This window comes from Drosophila sechellia, chromosome 3R (assembly GCF_004382195.2).
Source record: "Drosophila sechellia strain sech25 chromosome 3R, ASM438219v1, whole genome shotgun sequence".
NCBI lineage: Eukaryota > Metazoa > Arthropoda > Insecta > Diptera > Drosophilidae > Drosophila > Drosophila sechellia.
This window is the reverse complement of record NC_045952.1, coordinates 15038341-15052074: the sequence shown is the minus strand read 5'-3', so window position 1 is coordinate 15052074 and position 13734 is coordinate 15038341. Positions and strand designations below refer to the sequence as shown.

The window sequence follows — 13734 nt, the reverse complement described above, 5'->3', positions numbered from 1 at the left end:
AGCAACAACATGGCTCTGGCTTGCTGCGTGTGCGTGTGAAATATTTTGCAGCGTTTGAGCTTTTTAAATTCAATTTCCAGGCAGCTAAAGAGAGAGATGGAGTTGCAGTTGCAGTTGCAGATGCATGAATTCGGATTCAGATGCACATGCCGATGGCAATGTCGATGTGATGTCGAGGCCAGCCGTTGCATAAATAAGCGCTTTAGACCACTGTGCAAAAAAGGGGTTGGGGCGGCCGGTGGTGGCAACTGGAAGTGGAAGTTGAGTTTCGGCCACACACAGAAGGTGTGTGTTTTATTAATTGCCAGCGCCAATGCCGCAGTCGCCGCAGCAGCCGCGGCCAAGAGAAATATGCGAGCAATGCACGCATGCGGTTCCCTCAGTTTTCCCGCCCTCCTCCACAGTTGGCCACCTACCAGTTTTCGCGCGACTTTTCCTCCTCTTTTTATGCTACACCAACCGCCGACCATTCCGAGTGGCCAGTCGCACGTTATATCGTTAATGAAAACTGATTCTAGTGTCATTAACGTGCGAGCTCTCCAGACCATTTCGAGTGCAACGCGAGCAGTATCTCTCAGCGTCCTTGGGACACTGCTGCCACCTCGACGCCACGACACCCGGACACCATCCACATCCTCATCCTCATCCGCCTTTAGTCCAGTGCCAGCGGGCATGACGAGTCATTTAAACTGATGCGTCGCCAACTGAGTGAGCAACTGATTGCGTCCTGCCACTCCACGGTCTGCAGTTTGCAGTCTGCAGTCTGATGTCCAAAGTCCCCTTTCGATCCCCAATCTCCCAATCCACCCATACCCATGTCCTCCTCGTTACTGAACCCGCTGACGACTTAATGACAGTCATACAAAATACGACAACGGTGCGAAAATTGCAAGGCTTGCCATCAACACCGCAACGCTGCTCCCGATGATTACCTTTTAATGCAAATATAAAAAATGAAATGAAGAACAACATAAACTGATCGGAGGGCACGGAGTCGCAACAAAAATGCTCTTAATAACATCGGCGATATTAGGAAACACTTATGTTGGTTGTGTTTGTTTTCGGCATGTACGATACTATAGAAACTTAAGTGAACAACCAAAAAGTAAACCGGTTTTTAAAACTTGTTTTCAAAATTCAAGAAGAAAGGGTGGAAGTCTATTGAATAATATCTGTTTTTACTATAGTTAAATATAAATAAAATAAATAATATAATATAATTTTTTGTAAGATTTTATGAGAGTTAATATGGTGATTGAGCTTGTCTAATCCCATTTATTATCATTGAATCAAGCGTTTTAAGAGGTTTATACAGAGATAAGTAAAGACTTGTTTGTAGTAGTTCACTTTTGAAAATGCTACATTTAGTTGGACTAAAGTAACTTTTCAATCTCTAGATCTCTAAAAAATATCTATTTGATATATCCAACTATTTTGTACTTATCATGGATCCACAATTCAAACATCGTTGGTCTGCGAGCGTGAAGGATTCAATAATTGTTGCGATCCGTGCTGTTTGATTTGATTGACGAGTGCAAGCTGCCTGCTCGGGTCGGGCACGCCCCTAAATACGCAGGGTATAATCAAAAGCGATGGCAGGAGCAGAAACAAAGGCGACCGTCCGACAAGCTGACAAATAAAAAAAATCCAAAAGGCAGAAAACAAGCGAAACGTTGCGGCCCGAAGGGGAATCGCGGCATCGGGGATCTGGACAGAGCTTCACTTGCCATGGTATGGCATGTGTAAATGACGCTTAAAATTGAAAAATTAAATGAGAAATTATTATGTGTGGCAGGAGTGGAGGGACAGAGAGAGGGTGGAGGCAGCCACAGGAGGCGGCAGGAATCCGGCGATGGGTATCTTGCCCTGTGGGACATGTGTGTTAATGTGCGAGTGTGAGACGACGGCGCAGTGTCATTAAATTAATTTGTCAAATATGTATAAAATAATAAATTACCTTTTTGTCAGTTACTCGTTTATTAATTTGTACATGGCAACAACTTTTCGGAGCTGTGCGACAAAAAGGACCAAAGCGGGTAAAAAACAGGACGCGCCACTGTCCAGAAGTCAACTAGCATAAAAAATTATGATGTGTAAAAAGTAAACACACGCGCGGCAAAAAAAAGAAAGCGAACCAGCGGAAAAACTGGGTGGAAAATGGGAGAAAGTGGTGGCGTGGCATATGTATTGTGATGGAGGTGGAAGAATTGTACAAATTGCCTGTCTGCTCATCGTGTATCGTTTAATAGAAACGACCCACCACAACCCACACCAATGCATACACACACATGCACACACTCACACACACACACACATATGCACGTCACATGTTTTTGGGGCATTTTTATTTCACAGCTCTGGCCGAAAGTTGAATGATTTATGATTTATTCAATGCAACGGATAAAACGATGCCAACGACCAGGACTGTGTGACTTTTCTGTCTGTCCGTTAAATTATTTTTTAATGTGTCTATTAAAAAATACAACAGCTGCATCAACAACTGCAGAAACAACTAGATCAACTATAGGTATAGGTACTATATGCGGTAGGTGCCCGGAATCGAGTCGTTCAGGTGGAGATTTTTGGGGGATTTGGCGCCGGCATTAACATGGAACCAATATAAATGGCATGCCAAATTGTAGTGGATGAACAAATTTGCCGCTTCCTATGCGAGTGTGGCAATAAAAACTTGTAGAGCCAAAGCCAAATGCGATTTGGTGGGGCATTCGTTTTAAATTACCCTGGCGTGTAAGTGATGAACTGGTGTGTCTGTATGTTTTCACTCTTTGTTTTTTCGATCTTTTTTTTTATTTTCCTTTGCTTTTTGGTTCGGCCAGTGTAACAGCAAATTGAGCAGTCTCCCATAAAACAACAAACTTAGCCGTTTTGCGGCGCTCCCGACGACCAGCAAAATGAAAAAAAGGGAGCATTGAACCCACCAGTGGATTGGCCAAAAAAAAAATATAAGGAGCTACATGATGAGCCATAAAACTATTGCAGTTATTTGGAGTAGATTGCACGGGCGGCGGCGATACCCAGATACTTATGGGATAAGGTGGAATAAATATTTCCGTTAGAGGCCAAAAGGCGATTGAAATTCAGGCCAAAGCCCCACTAATGCCAACTTATGCAGTTCCTATCATAAATACAAGTTTGCGAGACCGTGGTTTTCCTGCTTTCGAACCTAAGAAGTTTTGGAAATAAAAGGGGAAATGTGAGAAAGTGTTTTGTATTTATTGTGGCTGGTTTCAAATTAATATAGTACCCTAAAGTATAATCGCTTTAAAGTAAAATATAGGCATTTTTTTTATGAAAATCGCCTGGGCACTCGATAGCGATCATCAGAAGCCATAACCACTTGATAATAATTGAACACAATAAATGAAAAAATGAAAAAAAGCGCTAAGGGACAAATATTAAAATGTAGTAAATATAAAACACAAATTAAGGAGCAACGAACTCACCCAAAGGTATTATTAACCAGTGAATAAAAAATATGCCTATTCCACAGAAAACTATGGACGAGCCAACCAAACAGCGCACATCCTGTTAAAAAAAGGGTTTGTCAGTAAATACTAGAATATAAAATATTGTTAAATATAACCTTTAAAACACCTATTAGTAACATGAATCCAGATAGTATAAAATTGCCTCCACATATGCAACCAAAAAGTAACACAGCATTGGGTAGTTTTTGTCTTTTCACGAAGTCCACAACTAGTGCTTTTAATTAGAAAACACAAAAGTGTCAATTAGTATGTAATTTAATTTAGTTGATTGATGTTTAAAAACTCTACTTACGGATAAAAGCGATCCCAAAGATTATATTGATGCATGCCCAGAAAATGCAAGCCCTGTACTTCGTGCAAATATTAAGTTTTGTTATAAACGAAAACTTCTTGCACATGGTATTTCGAAAATATTAACACACATTTTGACATTAAACGAAAATAAGCATGTTAAAATACAAACTTAATTGTTCTGTATGTTAAATAGTGCTTTTTAGTAAGCAACTAGAAACTCGAGTTGTTCTTCGCTCTTTGCAATTATCGAACTCGAATTATTATTCATTAGCACCTGCTTGTAACTAATTAACATGCAAATGGACAACTCTGTTGAGATTCCGATACATTTACCCACTTGTCCATATGGACAATGGTAAAAGTAAGCAAATTATGTCATTCAATTACAGAATTAAACTTTCCCCATTTCGTTTTCCGTTGAAGCGTGGAAAGTGAACACAGTGTCGTTGAAACACCTGAACCCTTCCACTTCCATTTCCACGTCCGTGTCAACCTGTTAACTAATCAAATAACTGAAGCGACACGAAAATACCCAAATGTGGTCATGTCAATGGTTTCGGCCGCCGGCGCTGACAGTGTCCAAATCCAATGCAAACAAAAGTGCAAATGAGTTCGAGAGTGCGACGCTAAAATGTTTGCCCAAGCCAAAATGTTAATGGTAATGACAGCTCCGAGAATTCGTTAACGAAGTACGGGCACGTATGGCTCAGTATGGTTCAGTATGGTTCCGACGGACTCAAATCCCCCGGATTCAGATCAGCCTGTCTCTGTCTATCACAATTTCCATCAGTGTGCATCAGCGCACCCAAAGGCCAACAAATGCCATTAAAAATTGCCACGTGAAATGCTTTCAAAAGCCATCGAGAGAGCAGGGTTATATGGGTGGGTTTCGTATATGTTTCGTATATGTATCCTTATTTCTGCCAACTAAATTAAAATATTTACGGGTAGATCTGCATGTATCCCAATTATACGCGACCCAAAATATGATAGTTAAATGGTCAGACCAGAAACCAAAACCAAACTGAAACCGCACCAAAAAGACAACCCGGCTAAATCCCATAATTAAGCTTAAGTCCTTGTCGTCCTCGTCGCTTCTAGTCGTCCTTTTTGCGTGCATGTGATGTATTAATTTAGAGAAAACCAACGCCCACCCACTCGGGCCCACTAACTCTACCTTCCAGTAGAAACAACAACCACATGGTCGACAATGGCAACCGGCAACCGGCAACCGGCAACGGCACAATTACACCTACAGGAAGGCAGCGAGTACAGGACAATGGCAGGACACCGGGACTCAGGAGTCTGGGAATCCGGGAGTCTGGGGTTCCGGGAGCAGCAGCAACAGCAAAACTATTTCACAGCTAAAAATGCTGTTATGCGTTTATATTAACACGGATGTACACGCACACACACCCACACACTCACACACATCTGCCAGGACAACCCGAAATCCTGACACCCACTATATAGTAAAGTCGTGGAGGACACGAGGACACGTAGAGAAAGGTAGCCAGCATACATTAGCAGGCACGTAGGATGCAAACTAACTGTGCCATTGGACCAGAAATCGTATCAGCGATACGAATCATATGCGGCAGCGCCAAAAACGCAGACCAAGCCCAGACCAGGACCTCATCCTGCCATCCGCATACCCATCCAGCCCATCCCCAAGCCACCCACCAGGATACGTCCCACTTATCCCATACGATCACCCGATTCAGCGATGCGACTTGGTCGCACACGGGAATGTGGAAAGGCATCCTGCGGGGGCTGCCCAAATAGAAAATAAAATCCCAGACTTATCACAGGCAAACCCAAAATAATATGGGGGAAACAAACGCTTTTCGGTAAATATTCCATAATTATTGATGCATTTGCAGACTCATTCCATGCACCACCATCAAATGCAGTATTTTCTTTTGTTTCTAAACGGGAATAGAAAATATTGATTTGCAACTATCACCAGAAAAGAAAATAAACCAAAATGAGCAAATGTATTTCAATAAATATTGCATAATTATAGATGCATATGCACACACACCACGTTTTTTGTTATAAAAGACTTTTGATATATTAACATTTGTAGTAAAATGTACTCTATTTGGTGAAAAGATAATAGAAACATTAAATACATAAATCCTAAAGTGTGCTAATCGCAGCGACAAATTGGAGATTTTGATTATGCTGAATAAAACAACTACTTATAAATAACAATAAGCCATTAAATATTTATGAAAATAAAGAAAAATGAAATTGTGACAATTTGTTTTACTTCTATCAAAGTTAAAAATCATGCAAATTTAAGCGCAACATTCATGGATTTGCATACTAAAAATTTTTATTGAGTGAAAGTATTTATTATGTGTTTGATGTTATTTTAAAAATCATTTAAAATCCAATGAATATATTTTATTCATGTGACTTCGAAATGGAATTACAAGAACTGCTAGAGAGACCCTCGCTTGGTGCAGGTTTCGTCAAACGCTAAACAGTTGGCAAGTATTCGAAGGAATGGTTTGGGTGACGCGTGGATCGGGGATTGGGGATTCCGGATTTGGGATGAGGGCTTGGAAGATTGGGGACTGTGGGGTACGAATACTACGGAGAGGGTCTGGCTGAAGCCGTAGGTGGAGATGTATCCTTTGTGCCAGCATGGAGCGTTGGCAAAAGTTAGTTACGAGTGCGAACAATGATATTACGTAAAATATTTTGAAACTGCTGCCGTTGTCGACCTGCTCTCAGTTTCGCGTGTGTGAGTGGTGTCCCTGTGTGTGGGTGTTATGTGGGCGTAAAGTGGTAGGATGTTGGGTGTGAGTTAAGGGGGCGTGGCCGAGGGAGTCTCTGCGGCCATGTGGCATGTGACAGCATAACGCTGCTGACTCCGGCGCTCCACCTTTGCCGTAATTGTGTCGCACATGACCCCTTTAGCCAAAGGATGGCACCCTTTTCGCTCTTCGCAACTCGTGGCAGGACAATGAGTGGGTCTGAGTGCAATAACCACAATTTCAGATTGAGATGGAGCCAAACACGAACCACCCCCAACAGCCCCACCCACTCGATCCCAATTCCTCTGCTAGCCTAAGCGTAAGCTCATTACGTTTTGGCTTTGTTTTGGACTAATTAAATTTGAATGACTATTTTCACTTAAAAACTTTTTGCCCCACTGGTTGGGTTTTGCCCCACCATCTCGATCTCCTTCAGTGTTCTTGCTGCTTTTGCCTTTGCTATTGCTTTTATTTTTGTTTTTGTGTGTGTTTGGCGGTGGCACCAGGTTTTGTTCAAATTCTGCTGGGGTTGGCTGTTGGCTGAAACTCTTGAGTGAGCCATAAACAATGTGGCTGTCAGCCTGGCTAAAAACCCAAAAACGCCACCCACCAACGACCGCCCCAAAAATGCCAAAGTGTCGCACGGGTATCACACAAAATATTAGAAATGATACTTAACCACAGAATTGCAGAGCTTTCGCTTTTGGATCGACTGGGTGGATGTGGGCGTTTTTGTGGGTGGGTGTGTTTGTTGGGGGAGTTAATTGTTTGCGGGCCAAACGTTTGGGCCCCCTTTTTCGCATCCGAAATGTCAGACTGCGAAATTAGCAGCAGCGCCAAATGGCAACCGGAAACGAGGCCCCAACCGGATATAAGCAACACTGGGTGCACCAAAGGGTCTGGATAGCATGGCATTCCATCGGTAGAATGTTAACAGCAAAAATAAGCCGTTTCGAAAATACGGCAAAAAATATACAAACTTTTCAATTAAAATCAAAATTGTTCGGTTGGCTGACCTCAAATGGATTTCATGATTTTATTAGCAAACCAATAGATGAATTCGTATTTAAAACTTAATGCAATCGCTTTCACATTTGCTTTCCTTTTCATTTGCGGCCATAAATAGCCCCCAGGGGATAAAGGATATTAATGGATTTTGTTTCAGCCGGCTAGCCATGCTATCTACATATATGCTTAAATGCAAACCGAAATGAAAATAAAAGGAAATTAATAATAAGGAATAAAGCCGCCGACAAACGATGCATAAATAAATAATACCTACAAACGTGCGTCTCCGGAATCCGGGAAAAACCCGGACTCATGTACTCATAGACTCATGGATTCCGGCAAGGGCGTGGCGAAAAATCAATAACAACAAAACATTGTTCGTCTGACCAACAAAAACGACAACTACAACTACAAAAGGCCACTTGATTGTGGTGCACAAAAATTTAATTGTGCTCAATTGAAATGAAATCAAATGAAATTTGCGTGCAATTGTTTCTGTTGTTCCAGTTGCTGTTCATTCGGACCGTAATATCAATATCTAGATTTAGAAAAAATGTTGGGGAGAAGAATTTCAGAATATAGAACGAAATAATTTCCTCAAGGGCTCTAGGGTAAGTTGGTTAAAAAAGTGTACATAATACAAAATAACAGACTATTGTTATAGTCAGTAAATAAAACAGGTATAGTGGTATATAGTTTGATTTTTAGAGAACATGACTTTTTTCTACACATTTATCACTTCAATTTTAAGTGCCCTTCTATTTTGGTCTCTTGGCCAACAAATCGGTTGTATTAAACAACATAGTCTGCCTGGATTGATTTGTACTTCCCACTCATACGAGAAATCCTCTTCAAAACTGTTCGATAGCGATCATTTTGGATGAGTACTTCTATCTTTCAACAATCCCAACCCGATTCTCGATTCCAATGAATTTGTGGCTTTCCTAAACGGCATTTAGCTCAACCTTTGGCCGTTTCACGAATTTAATATCCGTCATTCTTTCCCCTTTAAAAATCGAGCACGTGTAGCCCTGTCGGCCGTGTTTTTCCACTTATTTTTTTTCAGCCGGATTTTTGGTTTTTTGGTATGGGAACACCCGCAGTGCTGCTGGCAACATCCAACTCGTTACCAGAAAGCTAAACCGTGCAAAATCAAATAAAAAGCTATGGTAATTGGCTGTCGGTTGTAAAATTTTACAATCATTTTCCAGCGTGGCGTTGCGTTCGGATGCGTTAGTATGGTTTTACCCATTTTGTGGTTAAAACTAGGGAAAGTTTGTTTTTGACAAACTAAAGCAAATGCGACTGGTAATGTGCGTTTGTGTGTGCGTGCGTGAAAATATATATTATGCGGCACATAAATGCGCATTAACAGGCGTTGCAGGCACAAGGACTCTCTCGCACACACCGCACGCACACCTCTGCAGAGCAGACAGTGGATGCCAATATCAATATCCGTGGGTCTGATTAAAATGAAATATGAACATTAACCGCATTTGTTTAAATATACATCGAAACCGCACACACTGCGTGCAAACACTCACACCATCGCAAATACTATGCTATTGGTGCAAAGGCTTAACTAGGGGAATGCGGCTATTTGGTTGCGTTGAGATAATAGACAAACACACAAAACTGCGGACAAGAACATTTAATAATGAAATTGAATTTACAATTATTTTTGTTTTGTTTGCCAACACGCACACACACTCACGTAGACGAGCTCAAACAATGGCCGTTCTTTGTTTGTTTGTGTGTGTGTGTATAGAGATTCAGGATGTGCGAGTATGTGGGCGGAATAAATATTTGATTTGCATTTAAAGCTGCATACATCAAAGCAACTTCAGCCCCACCCCCGTCAGCATCGGTTTATGGTTAAAATTTAATTAAAATCCCTTTGTTGCCCTTGCTGCGGTGACCAATTACATAATAATTAATGCTAGATTAATGCTGCCAACTCCAAGCCGAGAACAATGCTATCAATCTTCATGGCTGATGACGCGAAATAAAGTAATCCAATGCTCAATTAACGCAGACAGTAAAATCTTAAGTAATTGCAATAAAACAGACTACCCCTCGAGTACATATTTTATAAAGTCCCTTCTTTTTGTTTTTTTTTTCGACGCGGAGGCGCGAGTCTAGCAAAAAAACAGCCTTGGGAAAATGCCATAAAATCAACGCCAAGGCAGCGACAGGATGACGACGAGGTAAGTCAGCCAGGACTTTCTGGCTGAAGAGTCAAAGCGTCTTCTTTCCATCCACCATTTGGCCCCCATCGCCAGTTGGCCAAAATGAAGAGCTTTCACATGTCTGGCACATAAAAATGGAGCGCTGTTAAACGCACCGCTGGGAAAACGCGGAAAAGCGGAAGAAGACGCCCCCGGAAACCGGAAGAAAACGGTGGCGCAAATGTCGCGGCCCAACTTGCTGGTGTCAGTATCTAACAAAAAAAAAAACAAGAAAGAGATGAGAAAACACAAGCAGCAGCATCACATCAGCAACAGCGGCATCAAAAATTGCTTATGTTTTCATAAAATGAAGCGCAAACAATTTTTTGACTGAAAAGCATAATAAAAACAACAAAATTCCACACAAAAACAAGGGGGGTCGTGTGCCGCTGCTAAGCAAAAGTACTCACTCCATTGTTTCTTTTGAGAGGCTGTAATCTGATTTTATTATAATTTTGATTTTGCTTTCTTTTCATAAATTTTATAACAAACCCAGGTGGATGACGGGGCGTCGTTGGGCGGTCGAGTTGTAGGGGGGCGGGGCATGGCGGCATTGTCTGCCTGATTCCTGTTTCCCAACATTTTTGTCTGCTGCCAAGCAGGCGTAAAATAATAAACGCGAAATAAAGTGGAAGCCCACAACAAGAACACACACACATGCATAACCTTAGATGCCCACACACATGTGGTAAATACACTGAAACAAAAGGATTCACCCAATTACATATCAAAACTAACATACAGGAAGCATTTGGTCTAAGCTCACTCATCGTTAACTTCTTTGTTTTATAAATTTCAATTACTATTCAAATGAATTAAAAACATTCGCTTTTATTCTGTTTAATCTAATTTTATTGAACAAATACAATGATTTATTGTTATCATAAAATAATGTAAATTTTCTAAGAACTTCAAAGGTCTTTTGCTAAAAATAAAACTCAGCAATAAAACTGAGTACATTTTTCCCCCTGTGTGTACATGTATGCGACTTACTAAGCCAAAGATTCACATGGAGCCAAGATGGCGACTGGAGCCTTGGTCCTTGGTCCTTTGGCAACTGCCTTTGGCCTGCCCAACGAAGCGTTTACACTGATTTTCGCTTTCAGTCAATTTTAAAGACAACAAAGCCGAGGCAGCAGCCCATTTCCCTGCTGCTACATTTTTAATGAGATTAAAATAGGCTCACACAGTGCCAACACGGAAACAACAAGCAACTTTCACACTCGCACACACACACACGCACACATTCGGGGATACACACGGTGTTAGTGTGTGTGTGCTTGGGTACATTATGGCAATTTGGGGACTTGTACAGGATTTTTTCCAGCCCACATTTTAAAGAGTTGCCTAAAAGGTTTAAGAGATTTGGCGCTGTCGCTCGTTTGTCCTGATGTCCTGATGGGCGGCGACCTTATGCAGCGACCACCTTCGCAGCTCGCCAACAGCCTCCATGTCCTCCCGGCCACTCATTAATCTACAACGCATTAATTTCTCCGCCGCAAAATCCAATCTAAATTACATAAATCAACAAGCCGTAACGAAGGCTGCTTGGGTGGAGCCCTCGAATGTCCTTCGTCCTCCCAAATGGCGCACTCCCCACCCCGTCCACATCAGCCCATCAACCCACTGCCTTTCCCGTAATTGGGTCACTTGTATGCGAAAAAGCAGCGAACTGTTGCATGCAAAGTACATGCAACATGGGGCACGGGGCAGGAATTGTGATGCAATCTAACAGCTACTTTGTCAAGCAGCAGCAGCAGCACCAGCTGCAACAGAAATGGCAGCCAGGGATTGCAACTAGCACCACGGCTGCTACAGCTATATTACGATTGGAAGATTCGATTCGAGTCAACCCGAGCCTGCCAGCATCACCATCACCCCACCCCTCGCCACTTTTCCCCCCCAGATTTCAGATTTGTGTGGCCTAATTAATTAATTGAAATTCATGAATTGCACATGCGACTGGCGCTTGAAGAATGGCAGACGCGGCAGCACTCAGCCGGGCGTTTAATTCGAGCTGACAACGATGCCACAACCGATGCTGCATATTAATTGCAATCAAAGCTCAATGGGCAGCGTCGTTTAAAACTGAAGGGAATCGAAATGGGTAAAAACGGTTGGAAAATCAGGCAGCTGGGGGCAGAGAACTGAACTGAAACCCGCAAACGAAAGCCGCTTAGGCACTCGGGCGTATTTTAATTTATTAATGGCAACTCATCGAGCCGCTGCGTTTTTTGTCCCATACCCATTCCCCTCCCCCCTCTCAGAGTCACAATTTAAATCCATGCCTACAAATCCAAGGCGGCCGTTTTGACCTACTGCCGATACCGCTCACCTGCGGCTTATCTGAGCGACGCGTAATTTTGATTATTAAGTGCCACTTAATTTAGTGGGCGTGTGCGCTGGGGGCCATCGAATCCCCAGGCCACAATCCAAAACCGATTCGGAATATTGAAATTGAAATTGTCAATATGCTGCGACAACGGCGGTGGCTTTGCCTTTGCCTTTGGCTTTAGCATTAACTAAAACCAAACCAAACTGGTTGTCAATCGAAGTGGGGATTGGATTGATATCTGGATCTGGTTTTTCGACCATTTTCACCGCGTGTCGGTCATTTGGGAAAAGGCCGGTAGCCGTCTAAGCCATTGATTAAGAAATGCATGATATATTTGCCTGAGATAAGACTACGGGCGAAAGGTTTCCATTTTGGATTCAATGCGAGTGGGCAAGAAAAAGTAAGTCCATCAAATATTTACATATTCCACATGCCGAAATGCCAGTTAAACGTGGGCAGGATCGAGGCACATTAATCAGGTTGGAAAAATAATGTTGAGGCAGGAGAATAATGCTGAAATTGATATGCAGCCACGACTGCTAAAAATATCAAAAATTAATTTACCCCTCCACCGTCTTTTCAAAAGGCAAAAAAACTTTCTGCCAGCAAATTACTCAACTCGACTCAAGTTGCGGTTCTCAAGTGCATAATTAAGGGAAGTTTAGTTAGATGTTTTCGACTCTTGATGTATGGTGGTGGAAGGATCAAAAGGGGATACAGCTATTTTAAAAATGTATTTTCTACTGGAAATAATTCAGGATAGATTTACTTACGATTCCCACTCTTTGAGTAAGCCTACTTTGATAAGGAAATCGGGAGAAACTTTATGACAGCCACTCCAACGTTGCACAAAGCTTACATAAGCCCACAGAAAAGGGGTTAAGGAAATGGAATAGGGCTATTAAATGTTGGCCTAGTCAGTTGGAAATGTTTTGAAAACATTATGGTTCGACTTGGTATTCCCCAAGCGCAGCCAAACATTTAAACCAACGTAAGAATTTCGAACTTACCGCTCTCTTTCACCACTAACAGTGGCGAATATCGTAAGTGCTAAGAGCGTGCCAAGTTTAAGAGCGTGCGCTTTCGAGTTCGAAATGATTTCAAGGGAATACGGCACGGACTGTTCGTTTTCGGCGAGCCCTGCGATACTCAGATACTGAGATACTCTTACATAGATATATACATATATTTATTTGTATGTGTCGACATGTGCGAAAATCGCGGATGTAGGCCAATGGGTAGACGACGACGAGAACGACAGCGACGACAAATACACGAGCAACACAAGAGCGCGGCATAGTATGCCACACAAATGCTGAATAGTTGCGGAAGGTTATGAATTTCCGTGAGAAATTACTACAAGTAATATGTGAGTGTTGTATGGGCATGTGGATGTGGATGGGGCTGGGACTGGGTATGGGGATGTGTATGAGTAGGGGTTGGGATTGGGGCGTGTGGGCCCTAGGGCTATACGGCTATATGGCCATTGCTACATAGATGCACATGTATGTTGGTAGGACTCGCTCGTGTGTGGCCACGTGAGGCGTTATTCGCCAGTGAGTTTGCTCATGTGTGCAGGCCGATAACAATGT

The 13734-nt window shown here is 42.3% G+C and overlaps 1 protein-coding gene across 1 annotated transcript; it reads right to left on the bottom strand.

Annotated features, from left to right (window-relative positions):
- Positions 1–3213: 3213 nt before the first annotated feature.
- On the bottom strand, positions 3214–3976 carry LOC116801609. Its single transcript, XM_032722210.1, has 4 exons — positions 3802–3976; positions 3605–3723; positions 3465–3546; positions 3214–3402 (listed from the first exon to the last, which is right to left on the bottom strand). The coding sequence occupies exons 1-4, from the start codon at positions 3834–3836 to the stop codon at positions 3342–3344; spliced, it is 297 nt and encodes a 98-aa protein (XP_032578101.1). The 5' UTR covers positions 3837–3976; the 3' UTR covers positions 3214–3341.
- Positions 3977–13734: the final 9758 nt, after the last annotated feature.

Bases quoted from the DNA above. Each gene is read 5' to 3' on its own strand.
- LOC116801609 (XM_032722210.1), bottom strand. From the start codon at position 3,836: ATGCATCAATATAATCTTTGGGATCGCTTTTATCC. The intron at 3,724-3,801 runs GTAAGTAGAGTT...TCTAATTAAAAG, and splicing joins CTTTGGGATCGCTTTTATCC to CACTAGTTGTGGACTTCGTG. The intron at 3,547-3,604 runs GTTATATTTAAC...TTTTTTTAACAG, and splicing joins TACTAATAGGTGTTTTAAAG to GATGTGCGCTGTTTGGTTGG.